Below are 26,385 nucleotides of genomic sequence, written 5' to 3'. Positions count from 1 at the left end.
CTAACAAAAATAAATGAATAAAGAAGGTTATAAATACCATAGCAAATTATGTAATCATACTTATCACAGATGTATTATATGATTATCTGGAAATAACAACCCCTGTTCTTTATTGAAATAAAAAAGTTATCATTGGCATAACATGTATTTTACACTGAAGATTAAGCACTGAAAATGATGGATCATAGCTTAAATCAATGAATGCTAACTTCTCTAGAGTTCTTAGGCGGCATGTGCTCTGCTCGTATTATGTAAAATGTCAAGCACATGACACAGTGCTCTGTAGTCAACTTCTAATCGGAGGCCACGTTCAACACCAAAACACTTGGTTAGAATGTCAATTTCTTGACCAGAAAATGATGAAGCAATTCCCAGTACTGAAAAAACTTTGAATAGCTGCTCTTTTGATATTGTCCCAATGTTTGCAGGATCCCAGTCCTGAAAAAAGACATTAGTATTAACAATAAGTATGCTGAAATGCAATAAAAATGATCAACTGGTTTGTTTCTGAATAAATAATAGAAATCACACTGCTTCCTCAGATCACATACACTACATATACTGTTAATACATTGGAATCTCATAAGTACTTCTGAAAGGAGCACAAATTTTGAACATCATAAGTGGGAAATACATATTTTGGTATGATTTGATTTTTTCTGGTGGTGAAAATTTTAGTGTAATATCCGATCTCATAATGCCGCATTTTCTGACATGCTGTATCAGTAAACTGTAATTCTAAACACACCTTTTTGAGAATACATTTGAAATATCACACCCAGAAATTCAAAATTATGCATTAGTATACAAGAAACAAAAATATTTTAAATATAGCAACATTGGCAATTTCAAGCTGCCGAAGTCCACACATGTACACTTAAGCCAAGAGCAAAATGGTATACAGTTATATCATGTAATGCAATAACATAGCTTCTAGCCTTCAAAATATGAACCCATATTTTAGGACATATCTTACAGACTCAGATCACCATTTAATTTCAAATTGAGTTGATTTTTTATATGGAATATGTACCTGTGTGTACAGTATATGTCAATCACATTAACTTCTAATTTCAATTTTACTGTGGATAACAATTCCAATACTTGTGTATAACTCATAAAACATAACATTATGTATAAATAAAGTAATTGGTTAATAGAGGGATACCACCACCTAAAACAATTTGAATAAATAAAGAACAAATAAATACAAACCTGACGTGTGATGATATTATTTATTCACAAAGGTAGGGTTTACAGAGATGTTCTTAATTGAAAGGAAAATCATTCATTTCATTTTTTCCCATTAGTGAACCACTACAGACAATATAGACTGTCATTGCTAAAACTATAGGTATACTGTACATATTAACCTAACCACACTACACTGCGTAATCCTACCTTCAAAGGCATTTGAAGAACATATCAATTGTTGCTTTTTTCTTCTGTCTTAATTTTAATATCATATCATTAATCTTTGTTAATGCATTCAACACTTCTTCATCAACTGAAAAGCTTAACATGAAATGTTTAGTTGAATCCATGGCTTTCGACATTGTAGGAACTGGCAAAGGTGCTGTTTCATCTGTGTCCTCAATTTCTTGTTTCTCTGTCATTTGCTCCTGCAACACTTTGCCAGTTGTCCTGGACTGACAAATGGCAACACCTTTATCATACTCAACATAAGCAGTGAAGCTAAGCCATGCGGAATTTTCATCTTGCCCCATTATCTGCTGCCAGAGTTCAGCTGCAATTTCATAGTTTTCTGACATGATGTCTTTTTCTGTGATTTCATTGTTTTCTGACGTGATCTCTCCTGCAAGTACCATTATCTGATTAAGGGCAGCCGTCTGAAAACAGTTTGATATTGTGCTTTCTTGCATAGATTACTACACATTTCTCACAGAATGCGTAGCATCCAAGATCGTCACTTTTCTTGTTGTACAATCAAGACAGGTCAGCCTCTCCTGTAAAATAATTCTTCTGTATTTTTGTTTCAGGCATTTTATAATGCCTTGGTTGAGTGGCCTGGTAAATAAAGAGGATGGTTTTTCTGCTTATGACACCCAAGCATCCCAGGCAGGCAAATATTCTTCAAATATACATGGAGTACATAAAGCCCGGGAACACTATCAATTATTTATTGCACAAGAACCAAACATTATACAGATATCATACATATGTCATTCTGAAGAGAAACCCTTTTAAGTTTTTTTCCATGTATACCGCCACAGGGTAGTTTAGTAATTTGCCAGTAGTCAGCGCTAGTCGCAAACATGGCAAGTTCAGGTGCAGAGCAAGCTTTCTGTGTGTTGGAGTTCAACAAAAACAAGTGTGCTACAGCTGTTCAACGGATGTTTAGAACCAAGTACAGTAAGAAGCCACCAACAAGGAAGGCCATTTACCACTGGCACAACAAATTTGTTATGATGGGTTGCTTGTGCCCGGCAAGAGAAGTGGATGTCCCAGTGTGAGTGAAGTGAATGTGGAGCATGTATGAGAGACATTCATAAGGAGTCCAAAGAAATCTGTGTGTTGTACATCCCATGAACTCAAAATGGCTCCAATGACAATGTGGGAACTCCTGTGACAGAAGCTGTCTATGAAACCATTCAAATTGGAGTGGCACCAGTGGATCAGTCATGCTACAGAAGGGGACAGCTGTTTCATAAAATGGCCTCCCCGAACACCAGATCTCACTCCATGTGATATTTTTTCTGTGGGGACACATTAAATATCTGGTGTACGTACAGCCTCTACCACGTGATGTAGGAGAGCTCCGGGAGAGAATATGGGAAGCAACTGCCACAGTCGACGATGCCATGCTGGGATGGGTATGGCAAGAATTTGATTACCATATTGATGTCTGCCGGGTCACTCATGGTTCGCATAGCGAAGTTTTGTGTCATATATATCCTTCCTCCTACCCTCAGTGCTTCCAAACCCAGGCAATGGTAACTAACTATCCAGTGCATGTTGTTTGTACAGTCTCATTGAATGTGTGATCTTTTTTTCCTTACTACCAAATTTTTCTTCACAATTCTTCCCCCACCCCTCTCTTTTTCTCATATGTACTTTCTTTTCCTATTTTCTGTATTATGTATAATTGTTATATCCCCCTCTCCCCCTTTTCTTGTTATGTCTCACTTCACCTGGCGCTCATATTTTTTTGTTTTACTTTTCTCTCCTCTTCATTTTGTTATCTTTCAAATCTATTTCCTTTGAGTTTAAGGACCATCTTCAAATTACCAATTATCAACATCCTACTATTAATAATAGTTCAGACATTCAACCTTGACTGATAGTCCAGCATTATTGTGTAATCATTTCCTCTTCATTATATCTTGATTGGTCTATAATTCAGATAAAATTTTCATATTTTCAACCATTATACATTAAACCTTACCCTTTTTTTCCCCCTACCTCTCATTTTTGAGCTGATGGAAAGTGTTGCAAGCAAGTATGCAATTTTTTATTTTTCTTATTTTTATGTTTGGCATTCCAAAAACATTGGTTTCTGTATCACTGATAACTATATTTCTGTCATGGATATTATTAGTACTGGATTTTTACATTAATTTTGAATAGAAATAAACCACTTCTTTACAAATTAACAAAAAAAGGAAAAAGACAGATTGCTACTGACCTTAAAGGTGACATGTTGAGTTGCAGGCAGGCACAAGAGAAAGACTCTTAAACATTTAGCTTTCAGGCAAAGCCTTCATCAGAAAAGGAAACACACACACACGCGCATTCATTCAAACATGCAAGCACACCTCACACACACATGACTGACATCTCTGGTAGCACTGACCAACATGCAACTGTCATGTTGAATGGAAGCAGTAGTCTGGAGAGGTAAGGGAAGGGGAAGGGATAGGAGGGCACAGGAAAGGGAGTAAAGAGCACAGCCTGGCAGAGCAAGCAGGGACTAGAAGGAGACATGACAAGACTGTCACCTGGAGCAGGCAAGTTAGGGAGAGGGAAGGGGACTAGGACTGGAAAAGGAGAGGAGCAGGGAAGGGGATTTATGAGTCGGTGTATTGGCAGAGAGTGGCACACAAAGTGGCAAGGGGGTACGAACAGGAGGGAGGTGATAGGGCAGAAGAGGTGGAAACTGTTGGATGGAGAATGTGGGGTAGTAAGTTACCTTAGGTTGAGGCTGGGATGATTTCAGGATTGGAGAAAGTACGTTAAGGATAACTCCTGTCTGTGCTGTTCAAAAAAAGTGCTGGTGGACTGTAGGATCCAGTTTCCTGAACTGCGTAGATGGGAGTTATCATAACAATAAATACCCCACTCCAAAGCTATCCCTGCCTCAACCTAAGAAAACCTACTGACACCACAGCCTCCACTCAACAGTTTCAGCACCTCTGGCCTATCACTGTCTTCATCCTGATATCCCCTCACCCCTCAGAGTTCCACCCACTGACAACACACCCACACCCACCTGTCATTCCCTTTCCCTGGTCCTCTCCTTTTCCGCTCCCCATTTTCCTCCCCCCCTCTCCCTCTCCCCACTTTCTACTCCACAGCCTCCCAACACTGTGCCTGGTGGCAGTCTTGTCATGCCTCCTTCTAGTTCCTGCTCACACCACCAGACAGCACTTCCCTCTCCCAGCACCTGCACCCTTTTAGCACTTCCCCTTTCCTGTCCCCTTCAGACAGCTGCTTCTGTTCAACATGACAGTTGCATTCCATTCTGCTGTGTGTGTGTGTGTGTGTGTGTGTGTGTGTGTGTGTGTGTGTGTGTGTGTGTGTCTGTGTGTTTTGTTTCGTTGTGCCTGTCTGCAGCTCAGTGTGTCATCATTACAGTGAGTAGTGATCTGTTTTTTTCCTTACATTGTTGATATTCTAACATGGAGGTTCCACTCTTTCTAAATTCCTTGGATATTTATATGGACCAAAGGTTTCTAGGTAAAATATGAGCAAAGTTATGAGACAGTAACATAAATCCAGTGAATTGTCACACCCAAAACATTCTCAGATGTGGGCATTTAACCATAAATATTTCAATTACAAGACTATAGAGTTTATCAACCTTTGGTGAATTACCTTAAAAGCTGAAATAAAGTTGTATTCATTATGCCTTGCCAGCCGCTCAAGAACACGTATAACCATCTGCCGTTCCTCAAAATTTAGGAAATTGTGATCACCATCATTAATTGCCAGATGCTGTATTGGAGTAATTGTAGGTGCTCTTTGAAGTCCTGCCTGTGTAACAGCTTCTTCAACTGCTTCAACCAGACGAAGATACTCTACAAATCCTGGTTGCTTAGGGCTTGCAAATCTGTGGAAGGGTATTCCAACAAAAATAAGAAACAACTGCAACTTCTTGTGCAAAAGACAGTCACTATATACATTTGAAAGGCTCTTATTTAAAGAACAAAACATACAAGCATGTTGATTTCTAATTGAAAATTACTGTTTACACCACTCACATAGTTGCTCACAGAAATAACTGTTAGCACTCAAAAAATTAACTAAATGTCAAAATAGTAATGGTAAGTTCCATTAATTAGTTCTCTTTGCAAAACTAAATTATCGTTTAGGATGTATGGGAAGTAAACTGAGAATAAATTAGTGAAATAGCTGTCATAATTGCAGCTGAATGTTGTGTTATCTTCATTTATTCACCATTAATGACAATTATTATTATTTAGAATCTGTCAAGAACACCTTTTTTTTCTTTTTATTTAAAGTAGCCACTAATAAATGTTTCTCATTATAAACTTTTAAAATTATTAAAAGAAGTAATTTAATAGGGACTGAGATGCATCTACTGCATTTAGAATCCTACAATTCAAAACTTAAGACACAAAAGAATTAGTGACATTAGCTGCCAGTTGGCATTGATTTAAATCAATGGGAAAAGTTGAAAATATGTGCCACAATGAGACCTGAACCTGGGTCTCCTGCTTACTATTCACATGCACCTTCCAGTGTGCCACTGGGACACAGTGGTGATCACAACTGCACACACTGCCTTAACATGCATCCCATCGGACCCAAATTCTCAATTTATTTACACATTACTAATGAAGCCCCCTTCTGCCCACTATCCTCATTACTCACAGCACTTTGCCAATTCCCATAAGAGTTCGAGCATGGTGTGCATCCTCACTGAAGTGATCAACTGGCAGTCCTAACCATAAATATATGTAGTGTCTGTTCTTTCAGGCACTGCAAGGACAGTCCGTGCAGTCGCAACAACACCTGTGTTCAGATGGTGCAATGGTCAGCACATCTGCCTAGCAAGCAGGAGAACTGGGTTCGAATCTCAGTTCGGCACAAGTTTTCAACCTTCCCCATTGCCTTAAACCAATACCCACTGACAGCTAAGGCCACTAATTCCTTTGTGTATCGATTCATAATGACTGTAGGATCAAAATTGTGTCCAAAAGAACAGACCACACATATATAATTCAAAAACTGTTTTTCTACTTGTGTGTTTATGGATGAACTTATACATTTGCACAATAAAAGTAATTATCTTTTATTTACAAAGAACATTAAAAATAGAATACTAACAGGAGTCTCATATGATTTACGAAATGAAGTCATTTAACTTAAGAATAAGTTTCTAGAGATTCCCAGTTCACTGTCTTATTTCTTTGAATGACTTGTCCATGATATTTTTGCCAGAACACTGAACATCACACTGAACACTAAACAGATACAACAATTATTTGAAGATATAATTTATTTTATTACTATGCACAAACACAATTACTGAGAACAAATGATAATGGGTGAATGTAAAAATTCCACAATGTTTGAAAAGGTCTTTGCATGACACTTACTTACTGACATTGCACAATATTCCCTTGCCTGATTTTAAAGAGTGAACACTTTATATATGTTAACAGGAGTGTCACATACAAATATCGGTTGTTACATGAAGAGTAAATGTGTCTCAGAAATAAATACAATGACCTACATAGAGACTAATAAACCTGATGTGCTAGTCGTAACTGAACAATGATACTTTTATGGCATAATTACTATTTATATCAAATGAAAAATTCACTTGATAAAAACATAAAACTACAAAGGGTCAAAATGGCTGCCCAGTACTTGCCTTGAAGAGATGAAATTTGAAGTACTGTTGACAGATACATTTAAAAGTAGGAAGGGAATAAATATAGATCAGGAAGATTGTAAAGGAGAGGCAGGCCACTCAAACCCTAGATGGCATTTTTCCACTTGCACACTTGTCCTCAATAATTTTGTTTGTGCCTAATAATACAATAAATCATCATTAGCTTATACACTGAAGAGCCAAGGAAATTAGTACACCTGCCTAACATCACGTAGGGACCCCATGAGCACACTGAAGTTCCGCAACACTATGTGGTATAGACTCGACTAATGTCTGAAGTAGTGCTGGAGGGAATTGACACCATGAATCCTGCAGGGCTCTCCATAAATCTGTAAGAGCATGAGTTGGGTGGAGATCTTTTCTGAACAACATGTTGCAAGGCATCCCAAATTTGCTCAATAATATTCATATCTGTGGAGTTCAATGGCCAGCAGAAGTGTTTAAATCAGAAGAGGGTTCCTGGAGCCACTCTGTAGCAATTCTGGATGTATGGGGTGTCGCATTCTCCAGTGGGAATTGCCCAACTCTTTTGGAATGCACAGTGGACATGAATGGATGCAGGTGTACAGACAGAATGCTTATGTATGTGTCACCTGTCAGAGTTACATCTAGACATATCAGGGGTTCCATATCCCTCCAACTGCACACACCCGACACCATTACAGAATGCTTATGTACATCCACTCCAACTGCACACACCCCACACCATTACAGAGCTGCCACCAGCTTGAACAGTCCCCTGCTGACATGCAGGGTACGTGAGGTTGTCTCCATACCCATACACGTCCATACACTCGATACCATTTGAAACGAGCTTGTCCAACTGCACAACATGTTTCCAGTCATCAACAGTTCAATGTCAGTGTTGACGGGCCCAGGCATTGCGTAAAACTTTGTGTCATGCAGTCATCAAGGATATATGAGTGGGCCTTCGGCTCCAAAAGCCCATGTTGATGATGTTTCATTGAATGGTTTGCATGCTGACATCTTTTGAGGGCCCAGCATTGAAATCTGGAGCGATTTGGAGAAGGGTTGCACTTCTGTCACGTTGAATTATTCTCTTCAGTCATCATTTGTCCCATTCTTGTAGGATGTTTTTCCAGCCGCAGCGATGCTGGAGATTTGACGTTTTACTGGATTCCTGATATTCATGGTACACTTGTGAAATGGTCATATGGGAAAATCCCCATTTCATCACTATGTTGGAAATGCTGTGTCCCATTGCTTGTGCGCTGACTATGACACCATGTTCAAACTCACTTTAGTCTTGATAACCTGCTATTGTAGCAGCAGTAACAAATCTAAGAACTATGCCAGACACTTGTTGTCTTATTTAGGTGTTAGAGACTGCAGTGCTGTATTCTGCCTGTTTACATATCTCTGTATCTGAGTAGACATGCCTATACCAGTTTCTTTAGCACTTCAATGTATAAAGAGAGTCTCAGTTGCAAAGCTATTTTTATTAGAAATAACTTGTTTCATCTGGTTACTCAGATTTTTCTAAAAGAAAAGGAAAAGCAAGGATGTAAATATATAAAACTACAAATTATTAACTTCAGTGAATGTGATGCATCATACATTTATTGAACAGAGAAGGTCAGGCATCTGGGTATTTTGGTTATACTGTAACCTTTTGGGATACCTTGTTGTTGTTATGACAACACTTGATTCTACAGTACTTGTTGTTCTTTATATTCTTTTACTTTTTATGCATTTTGAATTTTTATATTATGTGCTGTAATAATAGTGATCTATTACTCCATTTACTAACTTGTTCTCCTGACACATTTGATATATATGCTCTTTACACTGCACTTCACCTAGAAGCTACAACTATTTCAAGGAAATTTCTATTATTTTACCTGCCTGTGCCCGTCCCTCCACCCCCTTTTATTTTTGCCTTCATAAATTTTGCCCTGATTTTTATCCTTTCTAAGTTTGTACGCTTGGTTTTGTTCCAGCGTATCTTGTTCAAAGGTTCTTCCTTTTGATGGTTGTTACCACACGAACACAAATGAATAAGGTGACACAGTGGCTAGCACACTGGACTTGCATTCGGAAGGATGATAGTTCCAATCCAAAGCCAGCCATCCTGATAGGCAAATAAGGGATGGTTCCTTTGAAAGGGCACGGATAACTTCCTTCCTCATCCTTCCCTAATCTGCTGGGACCAATGACTGTGAAGCTGGTCCCCTCCCCTGAATCAACCAATAAATAACTAACCGCCCTACTATTCAGTGATATGCATTGCTTTGATGGACTGTCATGAGTGTTAATTTGTTTTTTAAAAACCTTTTAAATTTTTTTTTATAAATTTAGTGCAGCTTAGAGCAACACTCTTTAATTTTTAATGTTAAATAATAATGTCCTTGCTTTCTATTTTCTTTTAGAAAAATCTGAGGAAGTCTTAACCAGGTGGAATCTGTTATTTGCAATAACAATAACTATGCAACTGAGACTGTCTCTTCATGTAATTATGAAAACCGATCCCTGTATCAATCAGCCTATCATAGAGTGGAATATGCTTCATCATTAGCTTGTTGTAAGGGTGGGTCCCTCTCATCGTCAAGTATCAGTGAGCTGCCTCCTTTTTAACATTGCCACTTTACTGTGAACTGAAAAAAATTATAATGGTATAACTTCAGCCGTGAAGGACTTCAACAATGTAGCAATAATTTTAAAGTGCTGGAATAATTACAAATACTTAGCAAACATTGGTATTTACAGATTATGTACAACCTATTGAATAATCTGCATAAATATTGTCATTGCAGGGCCATAAATACTGATGTGTTGCTAAATGATGCCAATACAAGTGAGTTAGCATACATTTGATTCTAAATTTTCAGCATTACTCCAATAGTAAACAAGCCAACTAGGGACACTAACAGCAATTCATAGATAATAAAACAACTAATGATTCTTTTTCCACAACACAATCATCCTAAGGTCTACTATCTCTGATCACCATGCAGTTCAGTTTCAGCTGCACTCACGGGCTTCACTAACAGCAGAAAGATATATAAGTAAAAATTTGTGCATGGTGATAACATCAGTATCTGCAAGTTGTAAATATTTTACATGTGGCACTTCCCACCGATTTTTATTACTGTTTTGACATCAAATATGTTAATAGTGTAAAATATATAACTAAAAATAATTGTGCAAGTACTAATATAACATTTGCAAGAGAAGACTTACGGTTAAGTGGATAAGCAAAAAAGAAAGATTACTATATAAAACCCAAACTAAAACAGCCTTCCAAAATTAACATTATTATTATAAAAAGTAGTTAAATGAAACCAGACACTATACTGTAGCTATGCAGTTACAACACGCAAATAACATTAACTGCTGCATCAGAAATATGGTAAAATTTTGCCGCACATTGACAAGATACTACAGAAATTTCACTTTCAATCACAATAGAAATCCTAAAAAGACTACATTAAAAACAAAAAACTCTAATAATTATTTTTCTTGATTTTGTAAACCATGGATGACAAAATACTTCATTGCAGTTTCAAGAATTGTCGCTCTGAGTATGGAATGTGCTTTCTCCTACTGGTAACAAAGAAATAAGAAAACTCATTAGAACTGTCAGTGAAGGACAAGACAGACTAACTATCAGCACCATAACAAGTGTGTAGAAAGTATTTCTCAACATCTTCTTGCAGTAGTTAACTGTGTAAGTGAATTTGGTGTCTTTCAAAGCAGAATAAAAGAAAAGTGTTAAACATAAAATACAAAATTCTTAGTCAATTACTGTTTTGTCTTTCCAAAACCAATAGAAATGGTGATTTACAATAAATATTCTGAATAGAACCAACTGAAACTTTAGAACCCAATTATGAGTTTTTAAAAAAAATCCACTAGTGTAACAGATGTTCAGGGATACATGGAGTAGGAAACATGTCACAGGATAGATTTTAGACTCCCCAACCTGATCATGTGATTCAACATTAGAAGTTATTTAAATCATTTATCCATTCATGCAAGGTAGTACCACAACCAACTCTTAGCTGCCAGATAAGATTGGGGCAGAGTACAAGATCATCAGTCTTTTTAAACCATATGCAGGGCCAAGTCACCTAGTATATTCGAGGGCTGCTGTATTGAGTTAAAGGACCAAAATATCATAGTAGTTTCTATTTACAGAGTACCAGAGAAAGCTGGAATTGAAGCTTTTCTGGCCAAATTTCAGTGCCTCCTTGAAAATCTAAACAAAGGAAAAGGAAAAAAGGTTGTAATAGCTGCTGACTTCAACATTAATGTCCTAGGTGAAAGCAACAATGTGTCCAAATTCACTGACATAGTAAAAAGTTTAGGTTTCAAAGTAAACTCCAAGCAAGCCACCAGGGTAAATGCACAGTCAGCCACCTGTATTGATAATATCCTAACCAACTATGTATTTGAAGATGTCCATAAATTTTGCTTAGATCTAGGAATCTCTGACCACTCTGCAGTATTCATAGAACTACCAAAAATTAACAAAGAAATTCCATGTAACAGAAGCTCTATGAAAAGGAACTTCAATGAAAAAACTTTAACTGTATTTAAAAATAAGTTAAGAGTGGCTGAATGGCTTTATGACAGCTGTATTTCAAGTAGTAGTAACTTGGACAAATTTTAAGCAGTTTTCTTGGGGTGTTTAATGAAACTTTTTCACTCAGAACCACATGTAACAAAATCACAGGTAAAGTTAAATGGATAACTCTGGGTATAAAAATTTCTAGTTCTAGGAAGAGGCAACAACATAATGAACTGAAATATAATAAAAACAGGTATTTTACTGACTGTCAGATGTTATAAAGCTTCCTTCAAAAAAGTTGTGAAAGCAGCCAAACAAATGGCAAACAATAAGTTTGTGGCACCGATGAGGTCGACACCAGCATTGATATGCATTCGTCTTTGGACTCTGAGCATCGTTTTTGGACTTGGAGCATTGTCTTTGGGCTGTTCTGCCATGTTCAGTTTTTTGTGAGCCTTACAAGTGTTTAGGTGAATAAATGAACTACTGCTAAATGGGTGTTGTTTGGTGTAACCAACCCGAACTTCCCCCTCACTGGCGACCCCGAATTGTAATGTCTTCCATTTTTGCCATTTTACTGTGTCCGCGAGATCCGCGTCGGTTAATCTCATGTGTATTACATCAACACAGCATTCCAACAATGACTTCAGCCCAGCACTTAACGCCAGATTTTGTGATCAACATGCATCGTGTTGCGGACAATGTACACCTACCAGGACTGCAACATGATGCCTCTCACTCGATGATTTCGCTGGACGTTTTCGAGCCTGCAACAATAAGTGAGGTTAGGAGTGTGCATGACTCCAGCTATCAAATGCCTTTGTTCCCGCCACATGTGCCCTCCCTCATCGACTGTGCAGTTACCTATTATAGATCTCTGTGTAGTGCGGAACCAATGCCGATTTCTGCAAATGCTTCGTCAGACAACCTACTACTGCCAGGACAATGATTTGCCACACCGAAATCCATGCAGTACCATACACATAACTGCCACATGGCTGGAACTGCTTCGTCCACAGGTCAACCTCCTCAGTATCTGACCATGCCCGTGCCTGCCTCAGTTCAGCATCAGCACATGCCTTCCTACTACGATACCTCGTGCTGCAATAGGAACAATTACTTGTTATCTGTGCCTGACCCCCACCTCCATCCCACTGCTATGCCTCAGTGTTTTGTGCCACGACATTCACCTTATCCACACACCGTTTTGAGTGGAGTGACTATGAACAGTGAACATTCACACACCCCGTCCCATGTTTGACATCATTTCCCACACTGTGCTTCTGGACAGCCCACACCTCCGCAGCCTCCCTGCAACACAGGTGACCCCAGCTCTGGTCATATGTTGAGCTTTCCACAGACTAACACGCATTCTCAAACTTTCAACTTTTTCTCACCTGTCGTTCCTGTGCCTGCTCCAGTCGAGCTTCTGCTACCGTTCTTGGCACATCTCGGTGCCTCATCCGCGTCAGTCTTCTGCAACACATCAATCTGAACACACCCACAAGATGTTGAGCTTCCGCAACTGCAATCAACACATTACGGTGTCTCACCCGCGTCGGCCTTCCGCGTCACGACGGATTGCACTCACCCAAAGAGCCATCGTTGCCACATCCCCTGGAGACACACTCTCCTGGAATACTACAGCAACAACAGCTCGATTCAGGCAGTGCCACAATGAACTCAACTCAACCTGTTCTTCCGAACATTCTACAATGCTTACCAACGCTGCCGCCGTTTAATCCCAACAGAGCTACAACCTGGTTCTAAATTGTGGATGAAGTGTTCGACCATTACAAACTCAATGAGTCAACTAGGTTTCTGTGCCTCATCACCCACCTGCACGACCAGGAGGACTTGATTGCTGACCTGGTCGATGCCGCGGACTCATCTACCCAGTACACTCTAGCCAAAAAGACAGTTCTACATCGCCTTGCACGCTCAACTGAGGCAGCAATATGGCAAGTGCTCCACGTCGAGCAACTAGGCAATGACAAACCTTCCCAGCTCTGGAGACAGCTACGTGCCCTGGTCAGCACTGATCTATTCTCTGACACAGCTCTCCTCGCCATCTGGTCAGATAAACTCCTCACATCCGCTTTGCTCTGGCTCAAAGGTCTCCTGAGCCTGTGGAGCAAAGAATGACAATTGCTGACAAGCTGCATGATGCATCACTGCTCTATTTCGCCAGCCACTGCCTACCTGACAAGTCTCAGGTTCAGGTTCATCGCCCTGCGGCTGGACGCAGCCAGGGCCATACTGTGCAGACCGTTCCGCTCGCTCCGGGAAGCAGTAAACAAGCAACTAGGATGTCACCAGCTCCGCCCACAGTCACACCCCCTCCTGCAACCGAACATCTGCCACCACCAGTAGCAACAAACTTTCTGCAGGAAATACAACTGCACTACCTGTACTGTTACTTCCACACACGGTTTGGTGAGGCGGCATGGAACTGCAGTCCACCCTGCCACTTCCCAAACGCCAATCACAGGTAGGTTCAAGTGCCGCCTCCTGCGCACAACATGACAGGCACCCGCCAGTGCTCCATTCTGTCCAGGAACGACCTAATAATTGTGGATGACTTTACATTAAAGACATTTCGTCGGGATACCTTTTCCTAGTGGACACAGGCACCGATGTTTCGCTGCTGCCTGCGTCCTTAGCATCGTCGAACATCCGCCCTCATCATACTTCACTGCAAGCTGTGAATTCAACTAATCTAGAATGCTCAGGTTCAACTTCCCACGTCATCTCACTCTGCGCAAATTGCAAACTTGAGTGGACTTTTTTAGTGTGCGAAATTGACAAACCTATACTAGGCATTGACTTCTTGCGACACCACAAACTTTCACCAGACCTAGTGCGAAACACTGTGTTTCATCATCCCTCCAAGACTCACTTCCCCTGTAATCCGTCAAGCCACCCCCTCCCCTTCCCCACTGCCCCCCATGACACATCGGTCCGGGATCATCTCATCCGTACATGATCATCTCTGTCGATGACGTTACTAGAAACCACGCACAAGTGCCTTGTCAAGCTTGAACACATCGCTCGCCTACGCAAGGACTTCGAGCTCTCCCTCCGGCTCCACAAAACACAGCTCCAGCTCTCCGATGCAGCAAAGGAATTACAGACACTAAAGCAAGGACAAAGCAAGGTCAGTAAGTGTGCCGAATCTGCTTGCAGTCCCAACAATCGAGCCTCAGTGTGTTTACCTCCCACTACCCCTCGCAACTGTGCTATCAAAACTGCCATAACATGCACTGACAGTTCTGCAGGGCCACACCCTCCTAACACGGCAGAGTTTGACACTCGGCTGGACACAAGTGCGCATCCTCGACGAGCATCATGTGTTGCCGAACTGACGGCTCCTACCCCACCCCTCGCGGACAGCACTTCTAACTATGCAACTTCGGCTCCTGCGCGCCACTGTGCGACCACCACTTACAACACAAACAGTGCACTCATGCCATGCGTTTCGCCCACGACCGTGCTGCCACAGGCCACGCCCTTGGACAATGGACTCATTAAAGGCTCACGAGCTCACCCGACCACGGTGCCACTGCTTCGGGCCAGCGGCCATCTCGTCGCATTGACTCCTGGGACACTTTGCTGCCTCAGCTCCCGTTGGATCCGCCAAGTGGCTCCGAACACCATGACCACACCGTCGCCTGCCTCGCCCTGTTGAGGTTTCTCACAACCCCCCCCCCCCCCCCCCCCCCCATTTTGAACGTGCCCTCGCTCGAGGTGTTTGTGCCTGTCCTCCCGGACATAATCCATGACATCTCAATAATACTGCACGATTATACACTGTTCGTCGTGTGTTTCTCTACATCCAGTGCTCATGACACATCCTCCGCCATTCCCTGCCACCTGGTGAAATGTGTTCCCCTCCCACCCGACGTCGACCTGGACGCTCCCCGACGACGCTGTCGAGCTGACTCCATGGTCTGGCTCCCATGGACCACCCCTGCCGATGTCTTAGTCAATCCCCCCCCCCCCCCACTGGCCTCTCAAGAGTACTCTGTACTGTGGGGGGAGGGGGGGGGGGGGGGCGGGGCGGCTATGAAGCGCCGATGAGGTCAACACCAGCATCGATATGCGTTCATCTTTGGACTCTTACCATTGTCTTTGGACTCAGAACATTGTCTCTGGGCTGTTCTGCCATGTTCGGTTTTTTGTGAGCCTTGCATGTGTTTAGGTGAATAAATGATCTACTGCTTATTGGGTGTTTGGTGTAACCAACCCGAACTTCCCCCTCAAGTTCATTTCACAACATAAAAGTAAAACAAAGGCAGTATGGTCTGTTGTCAATTCAAAGTTAGGTGTTAGAATTAATAGAAATGAAATATCTAGGATTGAAGTAAATGATAGCCTTATTGTAAACCCAGCTCAAATATCGGAGTGTTAAAATGAATTCTTCATAAATGTGGCAAAGTCTGATGTTGATATAGTAGAGTATCAGAGTAAAGTAAACCCCTGTATCAGAGTAAAGTAAACCCCTTTGGACTCCAGCAAGGAGCTGAGTATCTCACAGATTTTAAAAAAGTCTCAATAAAACATGTGGAAAATATTATATTACCATTAGAACATAAAAACACAGCTGGGTGGGATGGGATACCAACTCAAGTGACTAAAGCAGTGTATCACATAATAGCACCTCCACTAACTGAAATAATTAATCAATCTTTTGAACAAGGGTGCTTTCATGATGTGTTGAAGTATGCCGAAGTCAGGCCTCTGTTCAAGAAAGGGTCGAGGGAAGACATGGGAAGCTATCATCCTATATCTGTTCTTCCAATCTTGTTTAAAGTGTTTGAGATAGTAGCTGCAAACCAGATACAAAATTTTATTGTTAAAAATGATATTATTATCAATAATCAATTTGGATTCCAACTAGGAAAAACACCCTGGATGCAATAAATAACTTTATTGAAAAGATATGCAAAGCCCTCTGCCAGAGGAGTAAAGTTACTGGTATTTTCTGTGATCTTAATAAAGCTTTTGACTCTGTAAGCCATGCATTGCTTATCTACAAATTAGATAAATATGGGATTAAGGCCAATACTCTCGAATGGCTTACATCGAACCTACAGAACAAAAAACAAAGGGTAACTATCATTTCAAATGAGGTGAATTATTTTGCGAAGTGGTGTACTGTATCACAAGGTGTGCCTCAAGGCACAATTTTGGGGCCAATCTTGTTCCTATTCTATGTAAATGAGTTATCCACAAATATCAGTTCCCCGTCAGTTCTGTTTGCAGATGATACTTCTGTTTTAATTGACGATGGTGATGCAGAAAAAATTCCAAGCTTCATTGTGAGCACACTGGATACCCTAGAAAACTGGTTCCAGTTAAATGGGTTGAAACTGAACATTGCAAAAACCCATATGGTACATTTCCAAACCAAACACTCAAAACGTGCGGAGCTTAACATACAATGCAATATCAACTTATGGAAGAAGTTGACGCTGTCAAATTCCTAGGACTAAATGTGAACAAGCACTCGAATTGGAACACACATATTGACTCCTTATCAAATAAACTAAGCGGTTTTACATTTGCAATGCAGATACTTACAAAGTCTACTGACATGAGTACACAAAAAACAGCATAACATAGTTATTTTGAATCTGTAATTAGGTATAGTATAATCTTACAGGGAAGTTAAAGTAGAGTATCTCGTATACTGAGACTTCAGAAAAAAATTGTCAGATACCTGTGTACCACACAGAAAACAGAATCTTGTTGCCCATTATTTCGACAATTGCAAATCCTAACTGTACCCTCCATATACATTTATGAAATTATTATCTTCCTACACAGCAGGCAAAAATTATTTGAGGAAAATCATTTTAACCATACAGACAACACAAGAAATAAAAATAATTTTATGCTTCCCACACAAAAATTGAAATTATATGAACGAGCTCCACATTATATGGGGGTGACAATATATAACAAATTAATGGATAAAAATATATTTAATGCTAAGCCAGAGATCCTAAAAATAAGCCTACATCAGATTCTGGGAGAGAAATGGTACTATTCAATAGAAGATTTTTAGAGCATGCCATGGTAATTTGAGCTAGGGTAATTTAGTGTTAGATTTTTAGATACTATTATTATTATTATTTCTTTCCTTTCTCAGACATTATGTCTGGTTAAAAATGGAAAGTGACGTGGACCTTGATCAAGCGCGACTTCCTTTTAACTGTACGGTATATGTTACATTACATTTAGGAACTTTCGGGTAATTGAACATGTATCAATAATTACAGATTTCTGTAGTTGTATATATATACGTTTGGATGTAGCTGTATTGCGTTGATGTACTGGTGGATATTGTGTGGTATGACTCCTGTAGTTGATAGTATAATTGGTATGATGTCAACTTTATCCTGATGCCACATGTCTTTGACTTCCTCAGCAAGTTGGATGTGTTTTTCAATTTTTTCTCCTGTTTTCTTCTGTATATTTGTTGTATTGGGTATGGATATTTCGATTAGTTGTGTTAATTTCTTCTTTTTATTGGCGAGTATGATGTTAGGTTTGTTATGTGGTGTTGTTTTATCTGTTATAATGGTTCTGTTCCAGTATAATTTGTATTCATCATTCTCCAGTACATTTTGTGGTGCATACTTGTATGTGGGAATCTGTTGTTTTATTAGTTTATATTGTATGGCAAGTTGTTGATGTATTATTTTTGCTACATTGTCATGTCTTCTGGGGTATTCTGTATTTGCTAGTATTGTACATCTGCTTGTGATGTGATCTACTGTTTCTATTTGTTGTTTGCAAAGTCTGCATTTATCTGTTGTGGTATTGGGATCTTTAATAATATGTTTGCTGTAATATCTGGTGTTTATTGTTTAATCCTGTATTGCAATCAAGAATCCTTCCATCTCACTGTATATATTGCCTTTTCTTAGCCATGTGTTGGATGCGTCTCGATTGATGTGTGGCTGTGTTAGATGATACGGGTGCTTGCCATGTAGTGTTTTCTTTTTCCAATTTACTTTCTTCGTATCTGTTCATGTTATGTGATCTAAAGGGTTGTAGAAGTGGTTATGAAATTGCAATGGTGTAGCCGACGTATTTATATGAGTGATTGCTTTATGTATTTTGCTAGTTTCTGCTCATTCTATAAAGAATTTTCTTAAATTGTCTACCCGTCCATAATGTAGGTTTTTTATGTCGATAAATCCCCTTCCTCCTTCCTTTCTGCTCAATGTGAATCTTTCTGTTGCTGAATGTATGTGATGTATTCTATATTTGTCGCATTGTGATCGTGTAACTGTATTGAGTGCTTCTGGGTCTGTGTTACTCCATTTCACTACTCCAAATGAGTACGTCAATACTGGTATAGCATAGCTATTTATAGCTTTTGTCTTGTTTCTTGCTGTCAATTCTGTTTTCAGTATTTTTGTTAGTCTTTGTCTATATTTTTCTTTTAGTTCTTCTTTAATATTAGTATTATCTATTCCTATTTTTGTCTGTATCCTAGATATTTATAGGCATCTGTTTTTTCCATCGCTTCTATGCAGTCGCTGTGGTTATCCAATATGTAATCATCTTGTTTAGTGTGTTTTCCCTTGACTATGCTATTTTTCTTACATTTGTCTGTTCCAAAAGCTGCTGAATACTTCTGTTATCTTTAGTAATTGGTTGAGTTGCTGATTTGTTGCTGCTAGTAATTTTAGATCATCCATGTATAGCAAATGTGTGATTTTGTGTTGGTATGTTCCAGTGATATTGTATCCATAATTTGTATTATTTAGCATGTTGGATAGTGGGTTCAGAGCAAGGCAGAACCAGAAAGGACTTAATGAGTCTCCTTGGTATATCCCACGCTTAATCTGTATTGGCTGTGATGTGATATTATTTGAATTTGTTTGGATATTAAGTAAGGTTTTCCAGTTTTTCATTACTATGTTTAGGAACTGTATCAAATTAGGATCTACTTTGTATATTTCCAGTATTTGTGGTAACCGGGAGTGGGGTACACTATCAAAAGCTTTCTGGTAATCAATGTATGTGTAGTGTAGCGACCTTTGTTTGGTTTTAGCTTGATATGTCACCTCTGCATCTATTATCAGTTGCTCTTTACATCCTTGTGCTCCTTTGCAACAGCCTTTTTGTTCTTCATTTATAATTTTGTTCTGCATTGTATGTGTCATTAATTTCTGTGTAATGACTGAAGTTAATATTTTGTATGTTGTTGGTAGGCATATTATGGGCCAATATTTTGCTGGGTTTGCTGTGTCTGCTTGATCTTTAGGTTTCAGATAAGTGATTCCATGTCTAAGTGTATCAGGGAATGTGTATGGGTCTGCAATGTAACTGTTAAATAATTTAGTTAGATGTGAATGTGTTGAGGTGAACTTCTTTAGCCAGAAATCTGCTATGTTATCTTTCCCAGGGGCTTTCCAATTGTGAGTAGAATTGATTGCTTGGGTGACTTCATGTTGCAAAATTGTCACTTGTGGTATCATCTTGTATGTGTCTGTTTCTGCTTGTATCCACCGTGGGTTTGACCATATGTTGCTCCAGAAGTGTTCCTGTTATGTTTGGTGGGTTGTCTATTTTAATGTGCATGTTATCTATTGTCTGATAAAATTTCTTTTGGTTTGTGTTGAATGTTTGGTTTTGTTTCCTTCTATTTTCACTTTTTTTGTATCTCCTAAGTCATTTGGCCAATGCTTGTAATTTCTGCTTCTTTTCATCTAATTGCTCTATCGCTTCTTTTTGTGAGATTTTACCTAACCTTTGTCGTTTTTTGTCTGATATTTCATTTCTTATAAATTGTGTTTGCTGTCCGATGTCTTTTCTCAGTTTTTCTATTCTGATCTGTAGCCTGTGTTGCCATGCTGGCTTTATGGGTTTCTTCTGTGTGTTGGTTTGTTCTGATCTCTGCCTAGTGTGTATATTTAGTGTAGTGAGTCCTCCTATATAAACCAGTAGTTGTAACTCTTCCATAGTTGTATTCTCATTTATTTTGTTGCGTATGATTGTGTTGATAGTTGTTATTGTTGTTTCAACTTGTGGGTTATTTGGAGGTCTATGCAAGAATGGTGTAATGTCTGTATTTGTGTCTTTGTATTCTATATATGTTAGCTGAAATTTTTCTTCTATATCTAACATGTGTGTCACTTCATGTCCTATTTGTGTTTGTTCTGGTGGCCGTCTTAAGATTTTGTTTTCCTCTGATTGTTTAACTGATGTGTGGTGTTCTTTGTTTGTTTTCTCTGGGATGTTTGAGACCATTACTGTATTTTCTTCTTCTTCTGATTGCACATTATTTTGTTCCAGTATTTGTTGTACTTGTTGTTTGATGTTTTCTAATTCTGACTGGGGTATCCTGTTATTTTTGATTATTACACGGATCTGATCAGCTAATCGTTGTTCTGTTAAAAATTTTAATTCTGGGTATCTGGTAATAAATTTTGTGTATACTTGTGATCTGTATCCAGTTTTGTTGGTTCCTAAGTTTGTTGCTCGGTAATAACAGAACGTGAGGTGTCAGTTAACTTCATCTGACCATCTCATCCTCTGTCTTTGTTTTGCTTCTAGAGTGGTTGCAGGAAGCATATCCCGCAAAACACCTCTATTTGGATTCAAATCATTTTCTGTATGGCTAGCAGTGTCATTACCATTGTGGACGGGCATAGGGTTCAAGCGTCGTCCCCGACCATGACAGCGCTTGTCCGAGGCTTCATTAGTTCTGTCCTGAACCAACTAATCACACTAAAAGGGGGGTTAGCCCTATTTGTGGTTTGTCCTTTTTGTCGCCTTTTACGACTGGCAGAACATACCGGAGGCCTATTCTTTTCCCGGGCCTCCACAGGGTTTATTATTATTATTATTATTATTATTATTATTATTATTATTATTATTATTTTCTCTGCCTTTTGCATATATAAAACAAAATTGTATTATTATTATGATGATGTACATAAACATCAGCTTTCTATGTTCACAGTAAGTTTTACCAAGCTTTTTATGTGCCTCCTCTACCTGAATCAAATGATTTTGACTATGTATGTTATGAGACTAATAAACCACAATTCAACAACGCATTGATATGGCAATATCAATGACAGACATACTGTAAGTCAAAACCAAACAATGGAACCTCTGGCTGGAATAACAACAATATTAGGAAAAGGATAGATTGCTACTCACCATAAAGATGACGTTGAGTTCCAGACAGTCACAACTAAAAGACTGTTATGCATTATAGCTTTTGGCCAAAGCCCTCTTCAGCAAAAAAGCACACACACATGCGCACAAACAAACACACCTCATGCACCCATGACCACTGTCACCAGCAGCTCTGACTGAAATCCTGTCTGCAACTCAAAGGTCATCTTTAAGATGAGTAGTAATTTATTATTTTCCTAATATTGTAGACAGGCTGTGAGTTAATACAAAATCTCCTCGTGAGAACAGATACTCAATTATGTGTGCAATGTACAGTTTCTTAAAAAGTTCATGAGAATTCTGCAGGATATAAAATGAGGTGACAAAAGTCATGGGATACATCCTAATATTATGTTGGACCTCTCTCTGCATGGTGTAGTGCAGCAACTCGGTGTGGCATGGACTCAATAATTGTTGGAAGACCTTTCAGGAATACTGAGCCACACTGCTTCTATAGTCATCTGTAATTGCAAAAGTGTTGCCAGTGCAGAATTTTATGCACAAACTGACCTCTTGATTATGTCCCATAAATGTTTAATGGGATTCATGTCAGGCTATCGGGGCAGCCAAATATTCATTCAATTTGGCCAGGATGCTCTGACATAGCACACCGCAATTCACAAAAATTCCACCATTTTTCAGGAAAATGAAGCCCATGAATGGCTGCAAATGGAAGCTGAGCTTCAGTCTTTAAACATCACAGTAGCATGCATTACTTGACACTGGATGATGTTTTAAACATCACTACATTATGTATTTATTTATTTATTCACCTTCGAACATTTACATGTTATTGGTGTAAATTTTTATGTATAAATCTAAATGAAAGAGTGCATAGCATTTCATGATATAATGTCAGAATTATATATGCAAGAAACTGTTAACAAACGATTTGAAATACTGTAGATTATTTGTATTTGCTGGTATTCTCTAGTGATACAAAGGGGTATGATAGTAAGTAGTCAGAACTTTGTTACTTAAACTTGATTCTTCATACTCTTTCACTGATCAGTATGCTCCTTTCTTAAACCACTGGGCTAAAACAATTTTAAATGTACTATAGGGAACAGAATGGGCTGTTCTTGGAAGTCTGTTGAAAAATGTGGCTGTAATGAACCTTAGTTAGCCTATTTCATGGCAAATCAATCAGTTATCCAATTCTTGTGCTGAGTTCATCTATTGAGAGCCTAAGATTAAATTTTTCAAATTATCTTTGATACTGAGAAGGCCCTATATGTATTCAGAGACTAGGACCTGTAATAACATTAAGCTTTTGGAAGTAATATTCTCTTGGGGGTACATGCTGTTACACATCTAATAACCTTTATGGCCACTTGAAAACAATTTTTGAGGCTGGGCATTTAACCCACAGAACAGTTCCACATATAAGAAGGGACTGGAAAAATCTAAAATAGGTGTCTACTAATAGGGTTTTGGTTACATTATGCCTCAATTTGTACAATAGCTAAATCAGTCAAGACAGTCTGGAACACAATTTTTCCATGTTAACCAGCCAGCTGAGTTTCCCGTCTACAGCATGACAGTGTGGTGTCGATAGGTCATATTGACCATGATTAATACCATCTTTGGACTCTTATTGCTCTGCTGATCCTCCATGTTAGTTTTTAGTTCTGTTCTGTATCGCAAGCTGTGTACACATATATGACTTACTCTATCTGGAATGGGAATAGTTATCGCATTCAACCAATAATCTTATCCCGTTCTCATACTGGCGACTTCTGCGCCGGGTGTTGTAAATCAACAGGTTATGCGCAAGATGCCACGGCTACCTCACCCAACACTTTGTTTGAAGATTTGGAAGCACGACAATGTTCACCGTACATCTTCATTCCTTCGCCAATGACCAGTTCTACATTAATTCACAGGGATTCGCGATCTCCAGCCACATTAAATTCAAGCTTTGTCGCTCTACAATGGTCGAGTGCTACGCTGCTAACACAAACAATTAGATTAGATTAGATTAGTACTTGTTCAATAGATCATGAATACGACACTTTATAATGATGTGGAATGTGTCAGGTTAATAAAAGGTGTCTATATATGATATTACATTGCCATTACATGACACTTTTTTTTTTGCAGTTGGGGAAATTATCCACTTAATAGATCCAAAAATTCATCTAGTGAGTAGAAGGAGTTGCCGTTAAGAAATTCTTTTAATTTCCTTTTAAATGCTATATGGCTATCAGTCAGATTTTTTATGCTATTAGGTAAGTGACCAAAAACTTTTGTGGCAGCATAATTTGCCCCCTTCTGAGCCAAAGTTAGATTTAACATTGAGTAGTGAAGATCATTCTCCTAGTGTTGTAGCCATGTACACTGCTATTACTTATGAATTCATTCGGATTGTTAATAACAAATTTCATAAGTTAATAAATATATTGTGAGGCTACAGTGAAGATCTCTAGTTCTTTAAATAAGTGTCTCCAGGATGATCTTGGATGAGCTCCAGCAATTATTCTGATTACATGCTTTTGTGCAATGAACACTCTTTTACTCAATGATGAGTAAAGAGGCTGGAAGAGGCAGAAATCAATTCACATTCATACTTTCTACACCACCTGGCAGTATCGGCTTGCTCTCTCCACCATCCAAACATTCCAGGATCGCCCACACACCATTTGTGCCAGTATACACACCATAACAAATTGATAAGGACAAAACTTCTCCACTGCCACAGTCACCACCACCACCAGATTCACCTCAACAGTACTCCTGGTACTACAAGGTTTTCGGTGATAATGCTATGAAGTGCCAGTCACCTTGCCAGCACCCAAGCCGAACACAGGACCTAAAAGACACCAAGTCCTGCAGGGAACCTCACAGGATGTAACGCAAAAGGCCGGCATGGCAGACACAGGCAGTGCTGTTGGAGAGGTGAGCAGCTGAAACCGGGGCCCCCAAAGAGTGCGGGGGGAGGGGGGATGGGGGCGGTCGGTAACTCGTATGACCAGAGTTTAAGTTCTTCTTAAGTGAGAATGGAGAATTGTGTGCACTACATCCACTCGTCCACCCAGCCGAGCGATCGTTTATACGTGACTGACATTTTGTCCCAGCTTGTTTTCCTAGTCGACACTGGTGCTGACATGTCTATCATACCTACATCAATGGCTCCCCCCCTCTTTTCTCTGACGAGGTCACTTCTGCGAGCTGTCAACGCATCAACATTACAAACCTCAGGCTCTGTCAAAGTTACAGTGCACCTGTCTCCTTCTCCGTGTTTTCTGTGAAATTTCTACATTGCTGACATTGATGAACCAATTCTTGGTATGGATTTTTTGTCCCATTACAAAATCTCTCCGAACGTGGTACAGGGCTTGGTGCTACACCATCCCACAAACACTCAGATACTGTGCTCCCGCACTTATGTTCCATGTTCATTTCTCTCGCGACATGTGAGTTGGTATGTGAGTGCTCCACCCTCGCAGCCGACATTGTGACCTGCGTCACTAACCTACTGTCAGAATATGACTAGGTGGCACAACTCCACTGGGAAAACAACGAGCTGAAACAACGAATAGCACACACTTACAACGAGCTCGTACCTCGCTGCTGAAACTGCAGCCCACAGTGCAGCCACCTAACCTTGTTTCTCCAGAAGACACCAGCTCAGACACTCAGCAGGTTAGTCCAAAAACATTAATTGTATGTGACAATTTGTGTCTGGTAGACACCGCACCCCCGACATGCTATCCACATTCAGTGCCATGTGTTTCAAACAGTGCTTCTAATGACAGTCGCGCGCACAAATCGACCATGCCCACCATGCAGACAGGTGCCCCACACATTGATAAACATTCCCCCTCTCTCGCGCGCCAACCACATGACTCAGTGACCATTGCTGTTTCCCGCGCGACGCCAATGCCTCTCTCGCCCACGCTGGGTACCCAAGGCAAGGCTGACAACAGACAGTCGCTGCACACCCTGAACCACTCCATGCTGCGTGCAGAGCCGACCTCTCCAAACAAGCGCACATCACGCTCACGTAATGGGAATGTGACTTTCATGCTGCCTTTTCCCACCTGCACTAATGGTTATGCCTCGTGGCACCCCACTCATCCAAAAATTTCACATCAGAACGTTACTCAGTCTCATGCAAAGTTCTCAGTCTCTTCCGTCACTGACAGAACAACACACAAGATAATTACCACTGCCAGCCCTCCTATTAGGCACAAGGTTAGACTCCTCAACCCCATTAAGTTGCACGCGGCCCAGCAGCAAATTAATGAACTTTTGGAGGCAGGTATTCTACAACCATTGGACAGCAACTGGTCTTCACCGATTCACCTCTTCCTCAAACACAACAGTTCTTTTCGAATGTGCGTTGATTACAGACACTTAAACGCTCATACCATCATGGACAATTACCCCGTGCTGAACATAAACAATTTCACTCATATGTTATTGGGCACCACAATCTTCAGTGTGATTGACTGTAAAGAGCCTATCACCAGATTCCCGTAGCACCAGAAGACATTCCAAAGACAGCTATTATCACACCGTTCAGTTCATTCCAATACAACTT

The 26,385-nt window shown here is 39.8% G+C and overlaps 1 protein-coding gene across 1 annotated transcript in view; it reads right to left on the bottom strand.

Annotated features, from left to right (window-relative positions):
- Positions 1-222: 222 nt before the first annotated feature.
- The window catches only part of LOC126188895 (uncharacterized), a 249,966-nt gene continuing 223,803 nt past the window's right edge, over positions 223-26,385 (bottom strand). Inside the window, exons 12-13 of the mRNA XM_049930624.1 lie at positions 5,056-5,290; positions 223-438 (exon numbers count right to left, since the gene is read on the bottom strand). Of these exons, the coding sequence (XP_049786581.1) occupies positions 223-438; positions 5,056-5,290 (451 nt within the window). The remainder of the gene's footprint in view (positions 439-5,055; positions 5,291-26,385) is intronic.

This window comes from Schistocerca cancellata, chromosome 1, assembly GCF_023864275.1.
Source record: "Schistocerca cancellata isolate TAMUIC-IGC-003103 chromosome 1, iqSchCanc2.1, whole genome shotgun sequence".
Classification (NCBI taxonomy): domain Eukaryota; kingdom Metazoa; phylum Arthropoda; class Insecta; order Orthoptera; family Acrididae; genus Schistocerca; species Schistocerca cancellata.
Note: the sequence above shows the minus strand (reverse complement) of the source record. Positions and strands in the feature narration are given on the sequence as shown.